General features: G+C 40.9%; 1 protein-coding gene across 2 annotated transcripts in view; it reads left to right on the top strand.

Annotated features, from left to right (window-relative positions):
* The window catches only part of CHD1L (chromodomain helicase DNA binding protein 1 like), a 101,774-nt gene that overhangs the window by 19,468 nt on the left and 55,478 nt on the right, over positions 1-26,828 (top strand). For both annotated transcript variants that reach the window (XM_034411164.3, XM_087888381.1), the window contains exons 10-12: positions 4,345-4,441; positions 6,209-6,282; positions 11,309-11,419. In XM_034411164.3, the coding sequence (XP_034267055.2) occupies positions 4,345-4,441; positions 6,209-6,282; positions 11,309-11,419 (282 nt within the window). The remainder of the gene's footprint in view (positions 1-4,344; positions 4,442-6,208; positions 6,283-11,308; positions 11,420-26,828) is intronic.

The raw sequence follows: 26,828 nt of genomic DNA, 5'->3' as shown, positions 1-26,828 counted from the left end.
TAACTGCCACATCAAACTGACTTCCAGGGAATGAACTTTTTGTATCTCTTGTTATCAAAGCGGTGGTCAAGAGAGAAAAAGGTAAGATTCTAGTGGACTCAACTGAACATAGGGCAGTTGGTCCTGTGAGAAAGCAGCCTTGAACAATTGAGTCTCAGTGCTAGCCTCTGGCATGATTTAGGCATGTGCATTGTTTAAAGATTTGTTGTATTCTAAACATTTACAGAACCATTTAGCAAGTTTGCCAAAATAGTGCAATTCATTGTTAATATTTTGGACAGTCTTCAGTTTGAACAGGGTGTTCTGACCCAGCTCCTCAAACAAGATAAACCCTCTGTATTTAAATCAATGATTCCTTTATTAGGAGCGCCAGCAGCTCCAGCAAAAAGTTTCTCTCTCAACGCAGGCTAACAAGTCTGTCCGGCAGGAAGATGAATACTTGTCTGCCACATCTATTCATCTCTGCGTCCTGCCTTTTATCCCCAGAGCTAGGGTGGGGCTTCGCTAGCAGCAGTGGCTGTTCCTCCTCTTCCTCATCAGCCACCTATAGACCTGAGGGCTTGTAACTCTCCATCTGAAGGCTGACGGACAGCCCAGGCTCCACCTCTATCTCTCTCTCTCTCTGACAGCTCCATTCCCTCTTCACCCTCTGAGCTCTCGGGTTGCCTTAATGCTGACCCTGACTGCAACGCCTCCTCGTCTGATTCAGCTGCTGGAGGGGCCAGCGGCAGACAGACTCTTGAAAGTGGACTACTGGAGAGGATAGTGGAGGCCATTTTAGCATTTACGTGCTCAAGATGATGATGATGATGATTATATACTTTATTCATTAAACATGAAACTCAGTCAACTGAACATTAAAAAATGCATCACAAATACCATTAGCTGGTGGTAATGGTTGATACGGGTTGCTGCCAGTGTCCAAGTACCTTCTTAAGATGTACGATGTTCCAAGTAGCACAGTTTTTTTGCAGTTCCGCTGGTGTTATTGCAAGAAGCTGCAATTTGTTGATATCTTACAAAATTCTTGGACATGGTACCAAGTGCCCCGATGACAACGGGTATCACTGTTACATGTTTCATCCATAATTGGGTAGTTTCAATGGCAAGATTGCAATATTTTGTGATTTTTTCCAGTTCTTTTTCTTCGACTCTGGCATCTCCTGGTACTGCAATGTCGAATTGTACATTTCGGTTTTCAACAACTGTGATATCTGGCGTGTTGTGTTCCAAATGACGATCCGTCTGTATTCGAAAGTTCCACAAGATCTTCACCTTTTCATTTTCTATAACTTTTTCCACTTTATGTTCCCATGACTTTTTGGATACAGATAAAAAGTATTTTTTACATAATGACCAATGGATTAATTTAGCAACTCGATCGAGTCTCGCTTTGTAATCAGTTTGTGCAATTTTGCTGCATTCACATATTAAATGTGAAACAGTTTCAACTTTGTTGTTGCAAAGTCAGCAGTTTGGATTGTCGGATTTTTGTATCTTTGCTTTCATGGCATTAGTTTGTAGTGCTTGTTCTTGAGCAGCGAGTATTAAACCTTCTGTTTCTTTCTTGATGGTTCCCATTTTAAGCCATGCCCATATTGTTGTTGTTGTTGTTATGCCAGCAATCAGTTACCCAGTTTTGTACTTGAGAGAAGCAAGTGAGTCCAATTTTAGAGCCCTTTGCTAAGGAAGGGGAGCATAGTGTTACTTAATTTCTGTTCAAATCCTAGCCATCCCAAGGAGCACGTTTGGAATAAGGAAACACTAGGTTCTCTTCATGTCTAGCTTATTATGGCAATTGACTGTTGGCATAAGGGCTTGGGCACTTAAGTGCTAAACTACTCTCTTCAGTAGGTCTGCCTTTAGGAGGCACTCTTTTTCATCTCATTGTGAGGGGAATCACAGAACAGGTAGTTTACACAGTCCTTCAGAAGTTATTACAGTGGCCCACCCAGGATATTAACTTTGGTATATTGTTTTTCTATTGCCTCTTTTCTGTGAGAGAACAGCATTTTCCATGAGATGCCATTCTGGTCACCAGAAGACGGTTCTAACAGTTCTATCAAGTTTTTTAAGATTACTGTTCCATGGTTTTATTGTATTTTTAGGATTCACATACTTGAATATGCAAGATTCATTTTCTTGCTTTTTTTAATTATGATTACTAAATGTAATTACTAAATTGTGTTTTGCAGCTGAACTCATCAGAGATGAAATATTTCTCTAACAGATGCAAAAGTTTAGCCCTTTCTTTTTTAAAATTGGAATTTTTCTGCACAATAAAAGTATACAAAATTGAAAGAAGGAAAAAAATACAAAATAAGACAAAGAAAAGAAAGGAAAAAAGAAAAGAAAATTATGATTTCTTCTCTTCTTTCTTTGAGTAATTGCCATCTTATTCTTTCCCTTCCTCTTTGACCCTTTTTAATCCCCAGATCCATAAATCATCAATTCAGACTTTTTTTCTTTCAACATAAGGTCTATATGAGACTTCCAGTTTTTTTTAAAAAAATCTTTCTTTTTTTTAAAATTTGATTTATATGCCGCCCTTCTCCGGAGACTCAGGGCGGCTTACAATGTGCTAAGCAATAGCCTTCATCCTTTTGTATATTTATACAAAGTCAGCTTATTGCCCCCACAACTGGGTCCTCAATTTACCTACCTTAGAAAGGATGGAAGGCTGAGTCAACCTTGAGCCTGGCGAGATTCAAACCTGCAGTAATTGCAGGCAGCTGGTCTTAATAACAGGGTGCTTTAGACCACTGTACTACCAAGGCACTTCACTGATCAAACTTTTTCTCTGATCAAACTTTTCACTGATCAAACTGGTCAGCTTTGCCATTTCCACAAGCTCCATCCTCCAATCCTATCTACTGTGAGCATCTCATTATTTTTCCATATTTGTGAGTACAGTAATCTTGCCAATACTACTATATACAGTATAATTCCTATATTTTTTTGTAGAAGAAAAACTTTCCTTTGTGATTAGAAGGAGTGCAATTAATTCTTTACCTTTTTTTTTTTTTTATGGCCAGAATGGTACAAAATCTGCTAAGATCATTTGTAGTAGTTCTAGAAAGCATTTTCAGTTGTTTAGGATCAGATGTTTTTTCTAGACCATGAAAAAGCAGCGGGGATCGCCGCCGCTGTCACTCCCCACTGCCTGGAACTGGCCAAAAATGTGACGCACGGAGGCCAAAAATGGGCATGTGGAGGCCAAAAATGCGACACATGGAGAAGGCAATCAGCAGTGATGTGCTATGGTGATCCCCACAGCCTGGAACAGGTCTAAAACGGGGTGTGCGGAGACCAAAAACGTGATGCTCGGAGGCCGAAAATGACCGGTGGGTGGGCAGGGCTTTGGCAACATTCGGTGTATAAGATGCACCACAATTTCCCCCCACTTTTAGGGGGGAGCAAGAGCGTTTTATACTCTAAAAAGTACAGTAATTACAATATGTAGTTTCTTCTGCAGATTAAAAAAGGATTTCCTATTGAATACACAGGCACTGGTCACTGCATTGAGCTTAATATAAGCAATTTTAAGTATGTTTTGGAAATCTGTTTTTTTTTTAATTAAAGTACCATTTAAGTAAACATTAAGTAAATATCCTGAATGCATCTTTAAAGGTCCAGAAAAATATATAGCATTAGATTTTAAGGATAAGCAGTAGTTATTAATTTGCTTCTTAGCTTGCTACAAAGCAATGGCATTATGGTTTTAAATCTGCTCAGATTGTTTGAAATAATTCTCTCTTGTTATTTTTGGTGGCCTCATCTTGTCGTTATTCTGGTTTTTCCCCCTCATGGGAAAAAACTATACATGATGTGGTCTTGAATGATTTTGATTGTTCCCTTTTTCTCTCTCTAGATTTTCTTTCTCAGGAAGATGTTTTAGCATATTATTTCCTAGTGTTTTCGCAAATGGCTTAGAATATCTAAACCCAAGAGAAATGAGTGTTATAGTAGATGCACTATTATTTCTAATTTTATCTTGAGGTTGTGTATTTTATAGAAATTTTGTGTTTTATTACTTTTTTATTACTTATTTCTTGGAATAACAATTACATTTGAGTAAAAGCCATACTTACAAGGCTATGATCAATTCAAAATCTGCCCTCAAGTTAGCTCTAGAACAAATGTACTTTCACCTCTCTGCTGGTAGTCTCAGATCCAGGTCACCATATGTAAACCTATTCTAATATGTGAAAGGGATTAATCAGTACAATATGCCTAGGTCCCTTCTGTTTGTTTGGAACTACTACTGGAGTATTTTCTGTTACAATGCATATTTAGACACAATTTTTAATAGAGGTGTTTCATAATAATTAATTTTCTTTCTAGGTATTGAACCAGAGCCCTTTGTCATTGGAGATCATCTCATTGAAGCCAGTGGTAAATTGAACTTGTTGGATAAACTTCTTTCTTTCCTGTATGATGGGTATGTTTTATAGTTTCTATTCTATGAAGTGTTACTTTTTTAAACTTAAACAATAGCATTTGAGAAAAAAACTGATTAATGTGAGGGAATGATTTAGCACAAGAACAATTTTAGAGAAAGGTAGAGACTTTCAAAGACATTATTTGAAGAAAACATATATTGGAAATGTTTTCCTTACCTTAATGAAAAATGTATATGCATTATTAATTCATACTATTGGAATCAGGGCTTTGGAATTCTTTTGGTTTTTCCTGCCTACATGTAAAGCTTTGGTTTTTTTCCACATATTAATTGCTATATCAAACTGGTCCCTAGGGTCCCTAAAACTCAAAACATTAAGAACAAGGAAATGTTAATTGAGTATGAGACATGTAATATGAATAGAAGCTACACTAGATAGCTTCAAGCAAACTTGAGTAGCTTGGCCAGATTGCCTGTACACCAGATTGTGAATGCAAAATGGGTTTTGAATGGGAGGACAACAGTATGGCTCACGACAATTACAGCCTTGCAGCAATCTCAGCAGACTATAATTGCAGGCAGATACTAGAAGTTGCCTCTAAGTGCAGGGAAGGAAAAAATAAAGATGAACAGATCTTGGTAGTAACAACAAAGAGAAATTGTGGAGGGAAGGATAGAGCAGGATACTGCAGAGGAAGAAAAATGGGCAATTTAGTATTGGCCCTTCTGGCTCCACACCTTCAATCCTAAATCCAAAAGGCAGGACTGCTAAACTATACGATTAATGATTGCAGGAACTGGGAATGTCTAGTCTAACAAAAAGAACGATGAGTGGTGACATGGTAACAGTCTTCCAATGTTTGAGGGGCAGTAAGAGAGAGGAGGGGGTCGGCCTATTTTTCAAAGCACCTGAAGGCAGGACATGAAATAACAGATAGAAGTTTATCAAAGACAGGATCCAATCTAGAATTAAGGAGAAATTTCTTGACAGTGAGAACAATTAATCAGTAGAGCAGCTTTCCTCCAGAAGTTGGGGCTTCATCAGTGGAGATTTTTAAAAAGAGATTGGACAACTATTTCTCCAGAATGTTATAGGGTGTCCTGCTTAAACAGAGTGTTGCACTACAAGACCTCCAAAGTCTCCTCCAACTCTAAATTCTGCTGGGAAATTACCTGGTTTCTGGCTGCTATATCCTGTCTCTCTGTAATGAGGTCATGTTCACCCAAGACTTGCTGAGAGATAAACAAAATAACATTATAGATCATTCAGCCCTGATTCAGCATGATTATCATCTTTTCTTCCTGTTAGGTTTTGGTTTTGCATCAGCCTCCAAACAGAAAATGGAAAAAAATCATTACAGTCTTTACCCATCCCACCCTCTGACTCAGTCTCAGTGGCTTAAACATGCTATCCAGTGACAAGAAAAGAATTTGAGCCAGTCTCGGTAGTGATATTGGTGTCCATGAAGCCAATAAAGCATAGAAATAAATAAAGATCAACTCTCTTTCTAACTGTACTAACTGCAGAGTTAGTACAAACTGTGAAAACAGGTTTATGGCTTAGTCACTTCTCCTCTCCAAAGAATATCACAACAAAAGTGTCAGTAATAAAATGGGCTATCTCCCCTATCCTCAAATGATTAATCCCAGGCATCTCTGTGTAGCATGGAGATAATAGTATCTCATATCCTATATTTATTGAATTCAGATGATGATATGTATAGAGATGTTACAGTATCTATTTTGAATGTGCTTTGTGAGAAGGTGGAACCAAGGTCAAAATATTCTCTTTTTTTTTAATTGCAGTAAGCATCGTGTTCTGTTGTTTTCACAATTGACCCAAATGTTAGATATTCTGCAAGATTACATGGATTATAGAGGTAAATGTTTTATTTTTTTTATTGAAAAAGTTTTACAAACATCAATTCCCCCCCCTTTTTCCCCCATCCCTCCCTTACCCCCCCAAACCCTCCCCACTCCCCATGACTTCCCCAAGGTGAAATCCATCCACATTATATTATATCACACTTTACCAGCCCTCCCTTCTCCCCCCTGTGTAGTATACAATTCTACATAACAATAAGCTATTTTGCCCCCTATAAACTATACATTTCTACACAACATTTAGCTAAAAGCTATCTGATACTTCCTAGTTTGATATTTATTCTGCACATAATCTATCCATTTTTTCCACTCCCACGCATAAGTTTCTTGAGTCCGATCTTTTAAGTATGCTGATATCTTCGCCATCTCTGCAAAACTGGCCATCTTCAAAGTCCACTCTTGAATTGTAGGCATGTCATCCCTTTTCCAATATTGACCAATCAATAACCTAGCTGCTGTCACCATATACAATATCAATTTTGTTTCACCCACTGAAAAACCCTTAACTATACCCAATAAAAACAATTGAGGAGAAAATTGAATTTTTTTCTTCAAAACATTTTGCATAACCCACCAAATTTTTATCCAAAAAGCCTTTGCTTTCTTGCATGTCCACCATATATGATAATATGTAGCATCTAAACAATCACATCTCCAACATTTCGGTTGAACATTAGGATACATACATGATAATTTCTTAGGATCTAAATGCCACCTATAAAACATTTTATAAAAATTTTCCCTCAAATTCTGCGACTGAACCCCTGTTTTTTCCCAAGTTTCCATCATAACTGGTTCTCCAAAATTTTGTGCCCATTTTATCATACAATCTTTAACCAATTCATTTTCTGAGTCTCTTTCTAACAAAACATTATAAACCCTCTTAATATGCATTGGGCCTTTCTCTTTTATCTGTCTAACCAATTCTTCTTCATGCAACATTAGGCCAGTTTTTTTATCTTCTCTCCATCTCAGTTGAAGTTGATCATACTGTAACCAAGTTAAGTTAATCCCTTCTTCCAACAATTTATTCAATGTCTTTAGTTGCCATCTGCCCCCATCATTAAAAAGTACTTCTTTGTATAAAAAACTCCCCGAGTGACTTTATATTTATATTCCGTATAATGTGACCAAGATCCAATCACAACGGTATTTTATAATCCCATTTGAGTCGGTGCTTCTTCCATACTCTCATCAAGGAGCTTCTAAGTATATGGCTGTTAAATACTTTATCCACCTTGTTTTCATAAAATAAATATGCATGCCAACCAAATTCAAGATCATAACTCTCAATATTCAATATTCTAGTCTTTGTCCTGCCAAACCAATCACTTGCTTGTGTAAACGCTGCTGCTTCATAATACAAACTCAGGTTTGGAAGTTTAAGACCACCCCTTTCACAAACATCTTGCATAATTTTCAGTTTAACTCTTGGCTTTTTCTCATTCCAAACAAACTTATTCATTCCTTTTTGCCATTCCGTCAACTGTTTATCACTTTTAAGCACCGGAATCATTTGAAACAAAAATAAAAATCTAGGTAGAACATTCATTTTAACTGCTGCTATTCTTCCAAGTATAGACAGCTGCAGTTTTTTCCAGGTTTCCATATCCTTTTGTACCTTTCGCCACAACACCTCATAATTATTTTGAAACAGTTTTATATTTGAGTCTGCAACTTGAACTCCTAGATATCTCACCTTTGATACTATTTCAAAGCCTGCCTTCCTTTCCAGTTCCTTCTTTTGATCAACTGTCATATTTTTAACTATCATCTTGGTTTTTTTCTGGTTCAGTCTAAATCCTGATACCATACCATATTCTTCTATAATGTCTTTCATCTGAATTGTTGATTCCATCGACTGTGTTAGGGTAACAACCAGATCATCTGTAAATGCCCTTGTTCTGTAATCCTCTTGCCTTATCACTATTCCCTTCAAAATGCTCGAGTCCCGTATTGTATTCAACAAGACTTCTAAAGTTAGAATAAACAACAACGGGGATAACGGACAACCTTGTCTTGTGCCTTTTTCTATACTAAAATTAGTAGTTAAACTTCCATTAATAATAATCTGTGCTGTTTGCTCTTGATAAATTGCTGAGACCGCCTGTACAAACTGATCCCCAAAGTCCATCTTTTTTAAGGTCTTTAATAGAAAATTCCAATTCACTCTATCAAAGGCTTTCTCCGCATCCAAGAATACCAGCACTGCAGAGATCTGTTTATTCTTCTCAAGATATTCCAATAAGTCTATAATTTGCCTAACATTATCCTTCATATATCTGCCTTCTATAAATCCTGCTTGATCATGATGAATCACCTCTTGAATAACTGGCATTAATCTGTTGTCTAATACTTTCGCAAAAATTTTATAATCCGTATTCAGGAGAGATATTGGTCTGAAGTTTTCCGGTTTTGTAGAACCTGCCTCCTCTTTCGGTATCAAAGAAACAAAAGCTGCTTTCCATGAAGGGGGTATTTTTCCCCCTTGTTGTATGCTACAAAATAAATCTTTAAGATGTTCAATCATTTCTGCTTGTAAAGTTTTATAATACACCGCAGTTAAGCCATCCGTTCCTGGAGCTTTAGCTGTTTTCAGTTGTTTAGTAACAACTGTAATCTCCTCGGCTGTTATTGGTAAACTCGTTCTTTCCTTTTGATCATTAGAAATTTTTATAACTCTCTTTTCTTCTAGGTATTTATTTATAAGTTCATTCTGTATATCATCTTTGGCATATAATTTAGTATAATAATCTAAGAAGGCTTCTTTGATTAGTCTTTGTTGAAATACTTCCTTCCCTCTATACTCAATGCTACCAATAGTCCGAGTACACTGCTGTTTCCTCAATGTGTAAGCCAACCATCTGCCCGGTTTATTAGCATTGCAAAATGTATTGTGTTTCGCAAATTGTAAATTAGTTGCTGCTTATTCCGCTGTAAGCATGTGGAATTGATCTTTCAAAAGTTTTATAATTCCTTGTAATTTTTCATCCGTTGGATTTTTTATAAGCAACTGCTCTTTTTTCTTTATCTCCCCTTCCAATTCTAAGCTTTTTCTTTGTCAATTTGATTTATGTTTAGAGTTCATATAAATCAGTACCCACCCCCCACCCCCCGCATATAGGCCTTGCTCGCATCCCAAACAATTTCAAATGGTAAATGTTTTATGATGCAGCTGGATTTATTTTCAGAGTTACTATTCTTGAGAATAAAACAATACTTTGTATTGGAAAATCCTAAAATAAACCTGGTTTCTTACCTATGATTGTGGGATCTTTGCATGTTCATCTTTGAATTCCCATACATGAATTACTGGTATGCATCCATAGGACAGCCCATTTGGGATTTTCTAAAACATAGACTATCATTTGGTGGGAACCTTGATCCCACATATAGGATGTTACTAGAGATAGCTATTGCTGAACCCTTCAGTTTCTAAAGTCACCAAAATGGGTTTGAATGACAGAGAAATTATCTGAGATGAAGTAAGTGGGCTGTGTGAGTTCACATATACTTAATAATTGCATTTATAGGTCTCTTTAATTTAGATACATGGTTGATACTTCTTTGTTGTTGTCAGATGATAGCCCTTCTAAAGTCTATGGAGATTCTTTGTCATCCAGGTCATAGTTGTCTCAAAGGTGCTTTTTCAAAAGGCAACTGGACTGTTTTTTCCCTTGAAGCAAAAGGGCTCTGTAATAGCCCCTCAAACATTTTGCTTCTCATTCAAGAAGCTTCATTGGTTCTGGCAGGTTGGTGGGGATGATCTGTCCATCCTTCCCACCATCCTGCCAGAACCAATGAAGCTTCATGAATGAGAAGCAAAACTTCTTCCTCAAGGGAAAAAACAGTCCAGTTGCCTTTTAAAAAAAGCACCTTTGAGACAGCCCTTCTAAAGTTTGCATCTCTTGGGAAACAAAGATTATCTTTATAAATGCTGTCGTAAAAGTAAAAATCTGAACCTATATAGTTGTCCAGCATAGCTCGAGAAGCAATGCAATGGAGAAAGATTTCCAGCATTGCTTAATGTGGAACGAGGACAGATTAGGAGAAGGCCCAACATTTGGCCAACTTGAAATAAAACTTGGTTGTAATTAATCAGAAAGTGCTCAGGGTAGGCTGTGAAAGCCAAAAATAAACAGGTTTTCTAATGTAATAGTATCTTCTGGTCTAGGTGCAAAATCAACAGCCTTTTAACCAATTATGTCAAGTTTTGAACAGACTTGAGGCAGGAAGTATTATGTGATAATTCAAGTAAAAAGCAAAAAATAATTTTGGAACATTTTTTGACAAAACTTTTAATGTGAAAAAAAGAGGGAGAATGTCAGGCCAAAAGTCTGGACAAGTCTTGAATATCAAGTAACAAATGTTATTAAAAAGCATAAGTTCATCAGATGCATAGAATATGTATACTGATATAGACTTTAAATTGGAGTAGAGCAGGGAGAAAGGTAGGGAAGATAGATTAATTGTGCAGATGTAGGTTATATTGCCTTATTGTAATGTGTTAAAAAAGTATTGTTAAGACCTTGTTTTATTTTGTTTGGTATGTCTTTTGATGTATGTGAATTCAGCAACAACCTCTTTCTCAGTGGAAGAGCACTCTGTGCATCTGATGAAATGAATTGCAGCTCACTAATGCTTTATGCCCTTTAATCAGTCCAAGGTATTGACAGATTAACAGAGTTGGAAGGGACCTTGTAGGTCATCTATTCAACCCTCCTGCCCAAGCAGGAGACCTTACACGATTTCTGAGTTCAAGTTTGATAGTCGGCAAAAATACTATCAGATCCCTTGATTTCAAATCGGAAAGCAGATACTACAAGAAATATTAGAACTTTGTTGATATAAATTATAAATAACAGAATATTGAAGGCTGTTTCTCGTTCCCTCCCTCTTATACAAATATTCCCGTTTTCCTGTCTAAGCACATATTTTCCTAATAATTTGCTATATACTTTTTTCAAATAGGAATGATGTATCTCTCATAAATGTTTAATGTTTCTTTTAAAAACTGAAAAGGTTACAGCTATGAGCGCCTGGATGGATCTGTCCGAGGTGAAGAAAGACATCTTGCCATTAACAATTTTGCTCAGCAGCCTATTTTTGTTTTCCTTCTGAGTACCAAGGCAGGTGAGCAACCAAGGCTTTTCTATGTACTATGCTTGATATTCTGTTAATTTGAAAACTAATAGTGGGCTACTAGTAGTATTCTGAAATGAGTAAAAATATAAAGAAAGTAAGTTAGAAAAGAAGAAAGAAAAGGAAAAGGAAAGAGAGGGGTGTGTGTGTCTTCCAATCTTCATCACAAGTATAAACATGTTTGGTAGCTCGTTATTCCCCATAAGGTTACAAACAATATCTCTTCTTCTCATAACCCTTCCCTTATTTATAAACAAATCCATAAAACTTCAGTTTTTCAGGCCTGGTATCAGCAAATAGTCTTAAAAGGATTGCCAAAATTTCATTTAAAAATATGTCTTATTTTAACCTTGATCAAATAAAATCAACTGTCAGCGTTCCAGAAAACCCCAACTCCAACTAAAAACTCCGAGGCAAGCATTTTCTCAAAGTTCCATTTATTAGAGTAGGTATACTGGCACATCTGGGAAAACCCGAATCTGAGAGTTCCAGGTTTTCCCTCAGTAAATCAAAACCTCCCAAAACCATCTCCTCACTCATCAGTCCATCACATGCTCCAATCACCATCCGTCCCATCTCGAGACATCATCCCAACCACTCCTTCTCCAGATGCAGGATTGTCCTGACCTTGACCGAAAGGAAGAATGCTATTTTGTTTAAATATATTCCCTCTACTAAATCCTCCCTCCTACTTTCCCACACAACAAGAAGATGGCAGCGTGGAAGCTTCCGGGGCTAATATGGCTTCCAAAGCTGACATCAACTTTATATTCCTTTCTTTTACTTCTGAAAATCTTAATCTTTAGTTCATTTAAATATTGTTGTAGGATTTGATCTCTTTTTAATTATTCTTTGTCCCATCATTTAGATTTTTTTCAAGGCCTTAATTAAGCTTTTTTGCATATATAGTGGGGCAAAAAAGTATTTAGTCAGCCACCAATTGTGCAAGTTCTCCCACTTAAAAAGATGAGAGAAGCCTGTAATTGTCATCATAGGTAGACCTCAACTATGAAAGACAAAATGAGAAAACAAATCCAGACAATCACACTGTCTAATTTGGAAAGAATTTATTTGCAAATTATGGTGGAAAATAAGTATTTGGTCAATATCAAAAGTTCATCTCAATACTTTGTTATATATCCTTTGTTGGCAATGACAGAGGTCAAACGTTTTCTGTAAGTCTTCACAAGGTTGGCACACACTCTTGCTGGTATGTTGGGCCATTCCTCCATGCAGATCTCCTCTAGAGCAGTGATGTTTTGGGGCTGTTGCTGGGCAACACAGACTTTCAACTCCCTCCAAAGGTTTTCTATGGGGTTGAGATCTGGAGACTGGCTAGGCCACTCCAGGACCTTGAAATGCTTCTTACAAAGCCACTCCTTCATTGCCCAGGCGGTGTGTTTGGGATCATTGTCATGCTGAAAAACCCAGCCACGTTTCATTTTCAGTGCCCTTGCTGATGGAAGGAGGTTTGCACTCAAAGTCTCACGATACATGGCCCCATTCATGATGTTGCCACCTCCATGCTTCACAGTAGGTATGGTGTTCTTTGGATGCAACTCAGCATTCTCTCTCCTCCAAACACGACAAGTTGTGTTTCTACCAAACAGTTCTACTTTGGTTTCATCTGACCATATGACATTCTCCCAATCCTTTTCTGGATCATCCAAATGCTCTCTAGCAAACTTCAAATGGGCCCGGACATGTACTGGCTTAAGCAGGGGGACACGTCTGGCACTGCAGGATCTGAGTCCCTGGCGGCGTAGTGTGTTACTGATGGTAGCCTTTGTTACGTTGGTCCCAGCTCTCTGCAAGTCATTCACTAGGTCCCCCCGTGTGGTTCTGGGATTTTTGCTCACCATTCTTGTGATCATTTTGACCCCACGGGGTGAGATCTTGCATGGAGCCCCAGATCGAGGGAGCTTATCAGTGGTCTTGTATGTCTTCCATTTTCTAATTATTGCCCCCACAATTGATTTCTTCACACCAAGCTGCTTGCCTATTGCAGATTCAGTCTTCCCAGCCTGGTGCAGGTCTACAATTTTGTTTCTGGTGTCCTTCGACAGCTCTTTGGTCTTCTCCATAGTAGAGTTTGGAGTGTGACTGTTTGAGGTTGTGGACAGGTGTCTTTTATACTGATAACAAGTTCAAACAGGTGCCATTAATACAGGTAATGAGTGGAGGACAGAGGAGCCTCTTAAAGAAGAAGTTACAGGTCTGTGAGAGCCAGAAATCTTGCTTGTTTGTAGGTGATCAAATACTTATTTTCCACCATAATTTGCAAATAAATTCTTTTCAAATCAGACAATGTGATTGTCTGGATTTGTTTTCTCATTTTGTCTCTCATAGTTGAGGTCTACCTATGATGACAATTACAGGCCTCTCTCATCTTTTTAAGTGGGAGAACTTGCACAATTGGTGGCAGACTAAATACTTTTTTGCCCCACTGTAGATATACAGTTCATTCTCTTGGTTTGTCATTTGTGTTTCTCTTTAATTTTTTATTTATCAAATTTATGTAATTTATATAATCAGAAATGAGTCTGAGCATTTTTAAAAAATATATTATTTTAATTTTTAAAATTTCAACCAGCTTCTTTTGTATATCCATAAAAGATTCTTTATCCAGATAATTCTCTTGGCCTGCTACTTATATTTCCACTTTAAATATATTCTCTATTTTGAAATAAATTGGATCCCTTAAGTTTGATAAGGCTTCCGGTGCTGATTGGGTTCTCCCAAAAATAATTAAAAAGCTGGTGGACATCCCCTTTACCATCTCTCTTTACATTTATAGATCAAACTGGGTATATGCCAAGAGATTGGGGAATGACAGTTATAGTACCAAGCTATTAAAAGGGCAATAAAATGATCCATGTAACTATGGGCCTATGAGTCTAGCTGAGCATTGTTAGCAAGTTGTATATTAAGCACTTAAATCACAAACTGCAAGAGTGGATAATCTCAGACGGCATAATTAAAGACGAACAAGCTGGATTTTGGGAAGGGAGATCAACAGTTGATCATATTTTGTTATTTCACCACTTTGTACAAAAATATACATATAAAAAGAAATCCTCTCTTTTTGTGGCTTTCCTTGATTTTAAACAAGCCTTTGATTAGATATCCAGAAGTACTTTCTGGACTAAACTAAAAAGTACTACTATTGATAAACGCCTCCCCTATCTCATACAAAAACTATATTCTAACTCCACCTTCAAAGTAAGGTGTAACCCATAAGGGACTATATCTGGCTCAATAAGTGTACAAAGAAGAGTACGCCAGGGATGTATCTTGGGTCCTTTCCTTTTCAAACTTTATATTAATTTCCTGTTTGATCTTCTGCGTAACCCATCCTTCCATAAAACCATAGAATTTTATTAGCCAAGTGTGATTGGGCACACAAGGAAATTGTCTTGGTGCATATGCTCTCAGTGCACATAAGAGAAAAGATATGTTCATCAAGAATTCTAAGGTACAACACTTAATGATAGTCATAGGGTACAAATAAGCAATCAGGAAATTTAGCACAACACAAAATACCAATACTTCTTTATACTGCCGCTATTATTTCACAAACTCCTATTGGACTCAAGAGAGCTATCTCAGCAAGATTATAATACTGTAGACAAAACAATCTAATCTTCAATTTCGATAAATTTAAAATTCTAGTTTTTGCTAAAAGAGCTGTTCAATACTCTTGGAGAGTTGTTGTTAGTCGCGACCCCATGGACAACATTTTTCCAGGCCTTCCTGTCCTCTACCATCCCCTGGAGTCCATTTAAGCCAGGGGTGGGTTCTAAATTTTTTTACTACTGGTTCTGTGGGCGTGGTTTATTTTATGGGTGTGGCTTGATGGTCATGTGACAATTATTTAGGATTTAGCAGAGGTACTGGTCTACCAGGCTTTTAACTGCTTGCAGAGCTGTACCGATCTACCCATTTATTTTTTGCAGGCACTGGTCTACCCATTTATTTTTGCAGGCACTGGTCTACCCATTTATTTTTGCAGGCACTGATCTACTCATGTATTTTTGCAGGCACTGATCTACTCATGTATTTTTGCAGGCACTGGTCTACCCATTTATTTTTGCAGGCACTGATCTATTCATGTATTTTTGCAGGCACTGGTCTACTCATTTGTTTTCTTTTAACACTGATCAGCTGTAGGGCGGCCCTTTGAAGCCCCGTGGCAAGAGTTTAAAGAGTTTTTTCCCCTCTAGCCATTAGCTGGGACTCAGGAGGCAGCAATAGATTGGGGGTGGGGCCAAATAAAAGGTAAGAATAATGCAGGGGGCAGGGGGGCAGAACCGGTTCGGTGACATCATATGGTCACCGCTACCAGCTCGGGAGAACCGGGCCGAACCGGGAGGAACCCACCACTGATTTAAGCTCACACCTACTGCTTCAGTGACTCCATCCAGTCACCTCATTCTCTGTCGTCTCTCTTCTTTTGCCCTCAATCTTTCCCAGCATTAGGCTCTTCTCCAGTGAGTCCTTCCTTCTCATTAGGTGGCCAAAGTATTTGTGTTTCATCTTCAGGATCTGGCCTTCTAAAGAGCAGTCAGGGTTGATCTCTGGGATTGACCGGTTTGATCGCCTTGCAGTCCAAGGGATTCACAGAAGTCTTCTCCAGCACCATAGTTCAAAGCACAGGTGAAATCCAGCCAGTTCTCACCAGTTCGCCTGAACCGTTAGTAAATTGCTTAGGCAGTTCAGAGAACCGGTTAAAAATAAAGTGCAAGAGAGGGGTTTTTTTTCTCTCTCTCTCTCTCTCCCTTCAGTTAATAGCTCCACTTAACAGTTGCAGCTGGAATGCAGCCAATACATGCTGAATCAAGACAATAAACAACAGAAACTGACAGGATTAGGGCAGGAAAACCCATCAATCACCCATCTAGGGATGGGATTAACCTCTTCCTTTCAGGAAGAAGGACAAGATTACAAACATTTTCATTATAAAGAGTATTAAGTAACACTTCTGTGATCAACTGATACTCCCTGGAGTTTCCCAAGACCTTTTATAGCTGCTGCAATGTTGGCTACTTCTTGTTTCTTCCTCGGGGAAAAGATACAGGAGGGGACAATGATGCAGCTTAATCATACAGGCCGTGAATTTAATGCATGTGTGGTCCAGCCAGCTGTATTGAACATAGGGAACATGTATTAGAACATAGGGAACATAGAATAATAGAGTTGGAAGGGTTAATGGCTTTTGGCAGCACACCCAGGCTGTCAGTTAGCCTGAGGAGCTGCTCTTAGTTTCCCTCTCAGCTGCTGCAGTTGCTTTGGGGTTGACTTTTTTTTTAAAGGGGAATGGCTGTTTTAAGTTTTCTGCATTGTTTAGTGGCACTGTCCTTTTGGGGTGTACTTCCCTTTTTATGAAAGCCTCTAGTGATGGAGCACCCAAAACTTCTGAGGGCAAGCTATTCCATTGGTTGATTGGTCTCACCATTAGGAAATTTCTCCTTCATCCTAGGTTGCTTCTCTCTTTGGTTAGTTTCCATCCATTGTTTCTTATTGTACCTTTTGGTGCTTTGGAAAATAGCACTTTGGATCTACCTCATTTTTGCAGAAGCCCCTCAAATTTCCTGACAGAACAATTAATCAGTGGAACAACTTGCCTCCAGAAGTTGTAAACGCTCCAACACTGGACGTTTTTAAGAAGAGATTGGATAATCATTTGTCTGAAGTGGTGTAGGGTTTCCTGCCTAAGTAGCGGGTTGAACTAGTAGACCTCCAAGGTCCTTTCCAACTCTGTTATTCTATTCTATTCTATTCTAAATATCGGAACAGTGCTATTTTATTGTGCTATTTTATTGTGAGTTGGACTAAGAAATTTCCTAAGGGTGAGACCAATCAAGTTGGCCACGCCCACCCATTCACATGACCCATTTCCCACAGAAAACACCAGGAGCCACTAAACCTGGGCAGGTGTGGCTCGGGGTGGTGGTCATGTGACTGGGTGGGAGTGACATTGAGTTGGCCATGACCACCCACCCAGTCACATGACCACCAAGCCACACCCACCAAGCTATACCCACAGAACCGGTAGGGAAAAATTTTGAATATCACCCCTGGTTCAAAGGCCTCAATTCTTTGGCGCTCAGCCTTGTTTATGGTCCAACTTTCACAGCCATACATTGCAACTGGGAACACCATAGCCTTGACTGTACGCATTTTTGTTGGCAGGGTGATGTCTCTGCTTTTTAGTATGCTGTCTAGATTTGCCATAGCTTTCCTCTCTAGGAGCAAGCGTCTTTTAATTTCTTGGCTGCAGTCCCCATCTGCAGTGATCTTGGAGCCCAGGAAAATAAAATCTGTCACTATCTCTATTTCTTCCCCATCTATTTGCCAGGAATTGAGAGGGCCCGATGCCATGATCTTAGTTTTCTTCATGTTGAGTTTCAAACCAACTTTCACACTCTCTTTCTTCACCCGCATCAAGAGGCTCTTTAGTTCCTCTTCACTTTCTGCCATTAGAGTGGTATCACCTGCATATCTGAGGTTGTTGATATTTCTCCCAGCAATCCTAATTCCAATTTTTGATTCATCTAGCCCCACCTTTCTCATGATGTGCTCTGCATATAAATTAAATAGCCAGGGCGACAGTATACAGCCTTGCTGGACTCCTTTCCCAATTTTGAACCTATCAGTGGCTCCGTGTCCAGTTCTCACTGTTGCTTCTTGACCCTCATATAGGTTTCTCAAGAGACAAATAAGATGGTCTGGTACTCCCATCTCTTTAAGAACTTGCCACAATTTGTTGTGATCCACACAATCAAAGGCTTTAGCATAGTCAATGAAGCAGAAGTAGATGTTTTTCTGGAACTCCCTAGCTTTCTCCATGATCCAGCGTATGTTGGCAATTTGATCTCTAGTTCCTCTGCCTCTTCAAAATCTTTATTTGAAGCATAACTTTAGTAGCATGTGAAATGAGTGCAATGGTGAGATAGTTTGAACATTCTTTGGCATTGCCTTTCTTTGGAATTGGAATGTAAAGTGAATTTTTCCAATCCTGTGGCCACGGTTGAGTTTTCCAAATTTGCTGGCAAATTGAGTGTAGCACTTTTACTGCATTGTTTTAAGATTTTGAATAGCCCAGCTAGAATACTGTCACTTCCACTAGCTTTCTTGTTGCTCAGATTTCCTAAGGCCCACTTGACTTCACATTCTAGGATGTCTGGCTCAAGGTCAGTGACCACCACTCCATCGTGGTTATCAGGGATGTCAAGCTCGTTCTTGTATAGTTCTTCTGTGTAATTTTGCCACCTCTTCTTAATCTCTTCTGCCTGTGTTAGGTCCCTGCCATTTTGGGACTTTATCATGCCCATCTTTGCATGAAACGTTCCCTTCACATCTCCAATTTTCTCTGATCCTCCCTATTCTATTGCTTTCTTCTATTTCTTTGCACTGTTCATTTAAGAAGGCATTCTTGTCTCTCCTAGCTATTCTCTGGAATCCTGCATTCAATTGGGTGTATCTTTCTCTTTGTCCCTTGCCTTTCGCTTCCGTTCTTTCCTCAGCTATTTGCAAAGCTTCCTCTCACAGCCATTTTGCTTTCTTGCCTGTCAGAGTGCTAATTAATCCCATTCTGCTTTTGGGTAATTGCACCTTGATTTAGAGAAGTGGATCGAGGCTTTTCCCTTGAAGCATACTTTAAGAAAATAAACCCGAAGATATATTTTCTAAGAAAAACTCATTTATTTGTTATAAAGAAAATAAAACATCTCACTAGTCTAATTAGTTACATCTTGGCAAAACTTTCCCGGCCGGACCTCTCTTGGCCGGAGAACAAAGAAAAGAGTTAGAAGAAAGTGAAATAATGTAGACATGTGCCGTATCAGTTACTGATAAGAACTTGGCAAGCTATGGTAAGTCTGAAAGTCCAAAAATAAAAGCTCATCTGATAAATACAAAAATGCAGTGACATTGCCTTTCTTTTTCTTTGGGATGGTTTCAGTTGCTACCTCTTGTACAATGTTGTGAACCTCCATCCATAGTTCTTCAGGCACTCTGTCTATCAGATCTAATTCCTTAAATCTATTTGTCACCTCTATTGTATATTCATCAGGGATATGATTTAGTTCATACCTGAGTGGCCTAGTGCTTTTCCCTACTTTCTTCAATTTAAGCCTAAATTTTGCAACGAGAAGCTCATGATCTGAGCCACAGTCAGCTCCTGTTCCTGTTTTTACTGACTGTATAGAGCTGCTCCATCTTTGGCTGCAGAGCACATAGTCAATCTGATTTCTGTGTTGACTGTCTGGTGATGTCCATGCATAAAGTCGTCTCTTGGATCGTTGGAAAAGAGTGTCTGATATGACCATCGTATTCTCTTGACAAAATTCTATCAGCCTGTGCCTGCTTCATTTTGTACTCCCAAGGCCAAACTTGCCTGTTATTCCGGTTATCTTTTGGCTTCCTACTTTAGCATTCCAATCCCCCATGATGATAAAGACATCATTTTTTGGTGTTAATTCTATAACGTGCTGTAGGGCTTCATAGAACCAGTCAATTTCATCTTCTTCAGCACCAGTGGTTGGGGCATAGACTTGGACTACTGTGATATTGAATGGTTTGCCTTGGATTCGAACTGAGATCATTCTGTCATTTTGGGGATTGTATCCCAGTATTTCTTTTCCTACTCTTTTATTGACTATGAAGGCTACTCCATTTCTTCTGAGGGATTCTTGCCCGCAGTAGTATACCTGATGATCATCTGAATTAAATTCACCCATTCCTGTCCATTTTAGTTCTCTGATTCCTAAGATGTCGATGTTCAGTCTTGTCATCTCTTGTTTGACCACGTCCAGCTTGCCTTGATTCATGGATCTTACATTCCAGGTCCTGATGGAGAATAGATCTTTACAGCATCAGACTTTCCTTTCACCACCAGATACATCCACATCTGAGCGTCCTTTCGGCTTTGGCCCAGTCACTTCACTCTTTCTGGCACTACTAGTACTAGCCCTCTGCTCTTCCCCAGTAACATATTGTTGGAAAGTAGAAGGACACAGTCGAGAACAGGCCAATACATTCAAATACCTTGGGATGGTTTTCCATACGAAAAGTATTTGGAAGGCAAATCTAAACCACACAATGCAATCAGCCGTTAGGTCCTCAAATGCTATTAAATGCTTTTTTCACACAGGTGGAGGACAATTAGTCTTCGTAGTCTTAAAACTCTTTGAGGCTACAACACTGACACAAATTCTGTATGGGGCAAAAACAGTGTGCTTTTTTTTTTTTAAGAAATAGTTTAGAAACCATACAAACAAAATTCCTCAGATCCATTTTAGCTGCACCTTGCGGGACATCAAACGCCCAGTTGACAGTTGAAACAGGAATGCCTCAAATTAAAGTAAGGGCCTGGAAGATGACGATAATTTACTGGTTGAAAATTCAATTCTTCCCAGAGGATTTGACCCCTTTAGTCCTGATAGACAACTTTCCCTCTCCATGGAGACAGGTGATAGAATTGAGCAATGTTGGTGAACCTTTTCAGCACCAAGTGCCGAAAAAGGAGCGTGCGCGCATGCCGGAAACATGAAGAGCAGCCGCCTGGCTCATGTGTGTGCAGGGTGGCTGCTCTTCAGCCAGCTGGTCTTGTTACGAGTAAATGCCTAACTGTGTATACACCATTGCATAGACTGACCCACTGATCCCTCCTCTCTCACTTAGCCCTTCCCATAACCCCTCCTTACCTTGACTCCACCTCCTCCATATATAAGGCTATGCGCAGAACTCCAGGACCCGTTCCAAATGAGTATCTGAATAGAAAGAAATGGAGTAAATAAATACATTGAACTCAAAGCCTATCGTGTCTGTGATTATTGGGCAAGATCCTTGGAAAACTTACTTCTCAAAATGGCAGCAGAGGACGGTTATGCCCAATAAACAGAACCAAAATCGGAAATGGAAGGAAGGATGAACACAAGGTCCACCACCAGGCTGATGGCAGAGCTGGGGGAACCTGAAGGTGCCACCGCCAGAATCCCAACTGCCTTGGAGATGGAGGAACTGGACCAAACAAACAGAAGCGTGAGGCCAAAAGAAAGTGCAGCCAGGCACGCCAGAGACAGATCACCCGAGAGAGATGAACTAAAGGACATCATACAGAAAATGATAGACGCCTCCATAAGCAAGGATGAACTCATCGCGAAGCTCCGGGACCTTCTAGATGACCAGGGAGCAGCGATGAGCCCCCAGGAGCAAGACCACGAGGCTGCCAGACCGGTAAGACAGAGATACCCCCTGGCAGAGGCCCAAGAGCCAAACGGTTCCATTTTCGCGCCATGCTCCGGGCGGCCATCTTGGGATGGCCACCGACCAATAGGGAGCCAGGATTCAAATCCAATGGCGCCAAATGAAAGAAACCCCAGAACAAATGGGGGAACAGCCAAAGGCACCCCAGAAGGGACACACCAAGGCATCTGGAGCTCGCCTCCCGAGCTCAAAGCCAGAAAGACACCCGAGGCCCCAGCAGCCGCGATAGGCCCTGCACGCAACCCCTTCACGCCAGCCATGCACCCCAGAGACACCGCCGCAAACCGAGGGGGCTACGGGGGGGGCATCGATGATAGCACACACCCCCAGATACTCCACACGATGACCAACCCCCGCGAAGACAACCGCAGGGCACCAACTATGCTTGAATCATGCAGATGGCAGGACTCGAACCCAGCACCCGCAGCACCAAGCATAAGAGGCCCGAGGGGAAGAGGCCACACCTGCTACTCAACCCCCATGCGGCCTCTGCCCGGCCTACTCACGTGCCCAGGGACCAGCAATCAAGGATCGGGACCCACCGCAGCCGCCACGCCTCAGAACCCCAGAAGTCCTCGACTTACGACCGCCTCGCCTCTCTCCAGCCCCCTGCATGGATCCGGACGCCCAGCGATGGATGCCTGCCTCCAGAGATGAAGCCGGACACCCCAGGAGTGAGATGGGACCCCCAACTGGAGGCCTAGGCCGAGGCCTAAGAGCAGCAACAGCCAGCTACTCCCCCATCGGCTACAGTAGCGAAATGGGCCTCGCACATGCTCAGTCGGCTCCAGCAAGAAGAGAAGGAGAGAACATAAATCCAAGTCTGTACAGAGCTGCAAACTGCATACCCAAGCCATATTGTGAGTTCCCTCACCTGAGACACCATGGGCAGCAACAGACTGTGAGTAATTCATCACACAACTCAGGGAATTTACCAGCTAACTTTCCCACTCTTAAATTAGATGGATCGAACCTCATGCAGTGGAATCACCAACTCCAGGTTTTATTTTTAAAAGAGGATCTATTGTTTTTAGTTGATGACCCCCCCACAAAACCTTGGACTTTAGAAACAGATTGCTTGCATCACAGGGCTTACTATTTAATTATAGCAAGTATCCCACCAGGTGTATACCCCAGCCTAAGCCATTATCTGACTGTGTCTGAGATACAGCAGAGAATATTTAATCTGTTCTATAGTAAAAGCGCTGCCACCACAGCAAGGATATCCAGGGAATTCCACTCTGCCAGGCATAAAGCGGGGACTCCCATGGGTGAACATATACTGAACCTGAATGCCACAAAGATTGAACTGATACAAAGGGGGGAGGATATATCCGAAGAGAGCATGAAGAGCATAGTCATCAACTCCCTGGACTCCAGCTGGGACAATTTTATAATGCAGCTGGATAGCATAGGCTTAGGCCACCTCACACTCGAGTCACTGACAAATAGGATAATAGCAGAAGATAGCTTAAGGAGGGACCGCTCCATCAGCCGCAGGGACAGCAGGCCAACTAAGAAAGTCGAGTTCCAAACCAGGAACCTAGACTACCCAGAATGCTTCACTTGTGGCTCAAAGAATCACTACAAACGGGATTACCCAAGAAACTCAAGGGGAAGGGACCACACCTACCAAAGGGAAAGGGAAGGCAGGAAGCCGGGGCTCCCCGATAGATCCCCATCAGACAACAGATACAGGCGCAGAGACTCCCCCGACCCAAGGAACAGAAGGGGAAGTAGGGACAGCTCTAGGGAGAGCCGACCAGGGTCCATGTATGGGATCGGGGAGAACACACACACATACTCACAAACCAGAGAAGGAGAAGCATGGCTCATCGACTCGGGAGCCACCAACCACACAACTCATGACATAAAGATACTGACCTCATTCACAGAGGAAAACTACCACATTAAGGTGGCCAATCAAAACAGGGTCCTAGTGACAGGGAGAGGAAACACGTTCATAAGCGGAATAGGCAAAGTAGAGGGGGTATTACTCATACCCGAAATACCCCACAACATTTTAGCACCGCTTAAACTGAGCAAGGACATGGGCATAGAGACCACCTTCAAAGAGGGAGAAGCCTACCTGACCAGAGACAAGGAAAGCATCGGCAAAATAGTCATTAATGGAGGGCTAACATACCTCCACCCTAAAAAGAATAACCAGACCCAAGTTATCGCCCAACTAGAAAACACAGAATAAAGTCAACACACATGTTGAGGCAGAGGGGGGCAGGGAAGACAACCCCACCGAAGGCAACACGACACACAGAGGGAAATTGCTAATAGGCAAACCCATTCACGATGACTGTGCCCATTTGCTACACAGAAAATTGGGCCATGCCAGCTTCCCAGTCATCCCAAAAATGACAGAATGTACCAGTGATTTGAAAATAAAAAACTGCAAAAACTACTTAGAGTGTTCTATATGTAAATCATCTAAGTTAAAAACCAAACCCAGACCTAGAAAAGCCACCCGTACTACCAATTCTATCTTCCACCTGGTACATATGGACATTGTGGGCCCCATGAAGCCCTCTATAAAATACAAAAGGAGATATTTTCTGACAATAGTAGACGACTACAGCCGCTATGGCTTTGTGTATACCATTAATCATAAAGACGAGGTATTCCAAAAATTTAAAGAGTTTTATAAGAGAGTGGAAATGCAACACAACACAAAGATAAGGCAAATAATGACAGATAGGGGGTCTGAGTTCTTATCGAGGGAATTCTCGAACTGGTCAAAGATGCACGGGATAATACACTACAAGACTTCTCCCTTTTCCGCGTTCCAAAATGGAGTCACAGAGAAGAATGGAGTCCTACAAACGATGAGATGCGCCCTAGAGGATGCGGGGTTAGGACAGCCATTCTGGGCGGAAGCTCTCAACTACTCAAATTATACGCTGAACAGACTCTGGTCTAGCGTAATAGGGAAAACACCTTATGAGGTGATGTACGACCGAAAACCAAAGATTGCGCACCTGCACATATTTGGAGTCACGGCGGATGTGCACATCCCCAGGCAACTGAGGCGAAAAGGAGACAAGGTCTCCAGGAGATTAAGGTTCATGGGGTATGAACCAGGCACAAAAGGCTATAGATTCATTGACAGGGACAACAGGTTCATCGTATCCAGAACAGCGGTGTTCCACGAGAACGCCAACTGGTCTAAGATACACCTCAACGAGACACTCATCAGACAGGAAGACACAAACGAATCAAGGAACGAAAGCAAACCCATCACATTAGAAGCAAATACACAAGACAGACAAAGACCAAGACACCATGAGGTAGCCACCAAGGGGTGGAAGGAAGACCACCCCATCATCAAGGTAGACACGGTCACAGAGAAGGAGGCCAAATACATGCACGACACCGACACAAGACCCATGAGACCTATCAGACCCAACAGAAACAAAATGCCCAAGAGGTTTAAAGATTATGTCATGTCCATTCACCCAAATAGAACAACACCCAACTCATACGAAGAAATCATTAGTCTGCCGCAGGTAGAGAGAGATAAGTGGGAGCAAGCTATCGAAAGGGAGATGGCTAGCCTGCGCGAACTGAACGTGTACACCCCCTCTAAGGTCCCAGCCGATAAGACACTCATAGGCACGAAGTAGGTTTTCAAAATCAAGGAACTCGAAGACAACAAGGCCCTCTACAAGGCTAGACTCGTAGCTCAGGGGTTCGCCCAAAGGTATCCAGACGACTACACGGATACCTACTCACCCACAGTTAGGGCAGAAAGTGTCAAAAGCGCCCTAGTAGTTGCATCTATCTTAGGCCTAGAAGTCTACCAATTTGACATTCAAACCGCATACCTCCATGCAAAGTTAGACAAAGAAATATATGTCAGGGCACCCCCAGGGAAAGGCGCGAAAGAGGGAGTCACTTGGCTACTAAATAAAAGTTTGTACGGTTTAAGACAGTCCGGGAAAAGATGGTATGAATGCCTAGCCAAAACACTCAGGGACATGGGTTTTACCGCCACATCAGCAGACCTCTGCCTCTTCGCCAAGAGGGAGGGCACATCGATCGAATACGCACTCGTTTACGTAGACGACATCCTGTACATGGGGCAGCACAAGCAAAATTGCGATAAATTCGCCAGAGAACTGGGGAAACAATTCACACTCAAGACCCTAGGGAAAGTCAATAAGTATCTAGGAGTACAAATCGAGAAAACAGAGAACGGGTTCAAGGTTTCTCAAAAGGAGAAAATATTAGAACTTGTACATAGATGCAACATGAGGGACGCTAAGCCATGCGAAACCCCCATGCAAACAGACTTCTTGAAACATATGCACGAAGAGGGGGAGTCATTTAAGGACAACACCTTGTATAGATCTGTCATTGGATCCCTCCTGTATATTGCCAATTGGACAAGGCCCGATATCAGCTTAGCTGTTAATTTATTATCCAGACATTTCAGTGAACCCAAGGTATACCACTGGGAAGGGGTGAAGCGAGTAATCAGGTACCTGAAACATAGCATAGACGCATACCTACGCCTGGAACCATCCAAATCCAAAGAACCGGCGCTGACCTGCTATGCGGACGCTGACTGGGCAGGTGATACCAAGAGCAGGAAAAGCACATCAGGTTACGTGTTCCTCATCAATAACTGCCCGGTACACTGGTATACTGGCAAACAGAACCTGGTTGCCACATCCACGGCAGAAGCAGAGTACATCTGCCTATCAAAGGCAGCTAACAATTTAGTGTGGTTCGATGACCTGCTCTCTGAAATATGGACCGAACTGGCTTATCCTATAACTATCCACGAGGACAATAAAGCAGCCATAGACATCTCCAACGCAGAAGCAGTGGGTCAGAGGTCCAGACATATCGACATCAAGCATAAGCATGTCAGGCAGTTATCAAATGTAAGTTTTATTAGGGCCGTACATTGTGAAACCTCTGAGCAAGTCGCGGACATTCTAACGAAACCATTACCAAACAAGCAACACACATATCTCACATCAAAACTAGGGGTGACCATGCCGGGTACAGAATCAACCCCGAATGTTAGGCATTTAGAGGGGGATTTGTTACGAGTAAATGCCTAACTGTGTATACACCATTGCATAGACTGACCCACTGATCCCTCCTCCCT

Source organism: Pantherophis guttatus, chromosome 2 (assembly GCF_059756535.1).
Source record: "Pantherophis guttatus breed Tessera chromosome 2, ASM5975653v1, whole genome shotgun sequence".
NCBI lineage: Eukaryota > Metazoa > Chordata > Lepidosauria > Squamata > Colubridae > Pantherophis > Pantherophis guttatus.
Note: the sequence above shows the minus strand (reverse complement) of the source record. Positions and strands in the feature narration are given on the sequence as shown.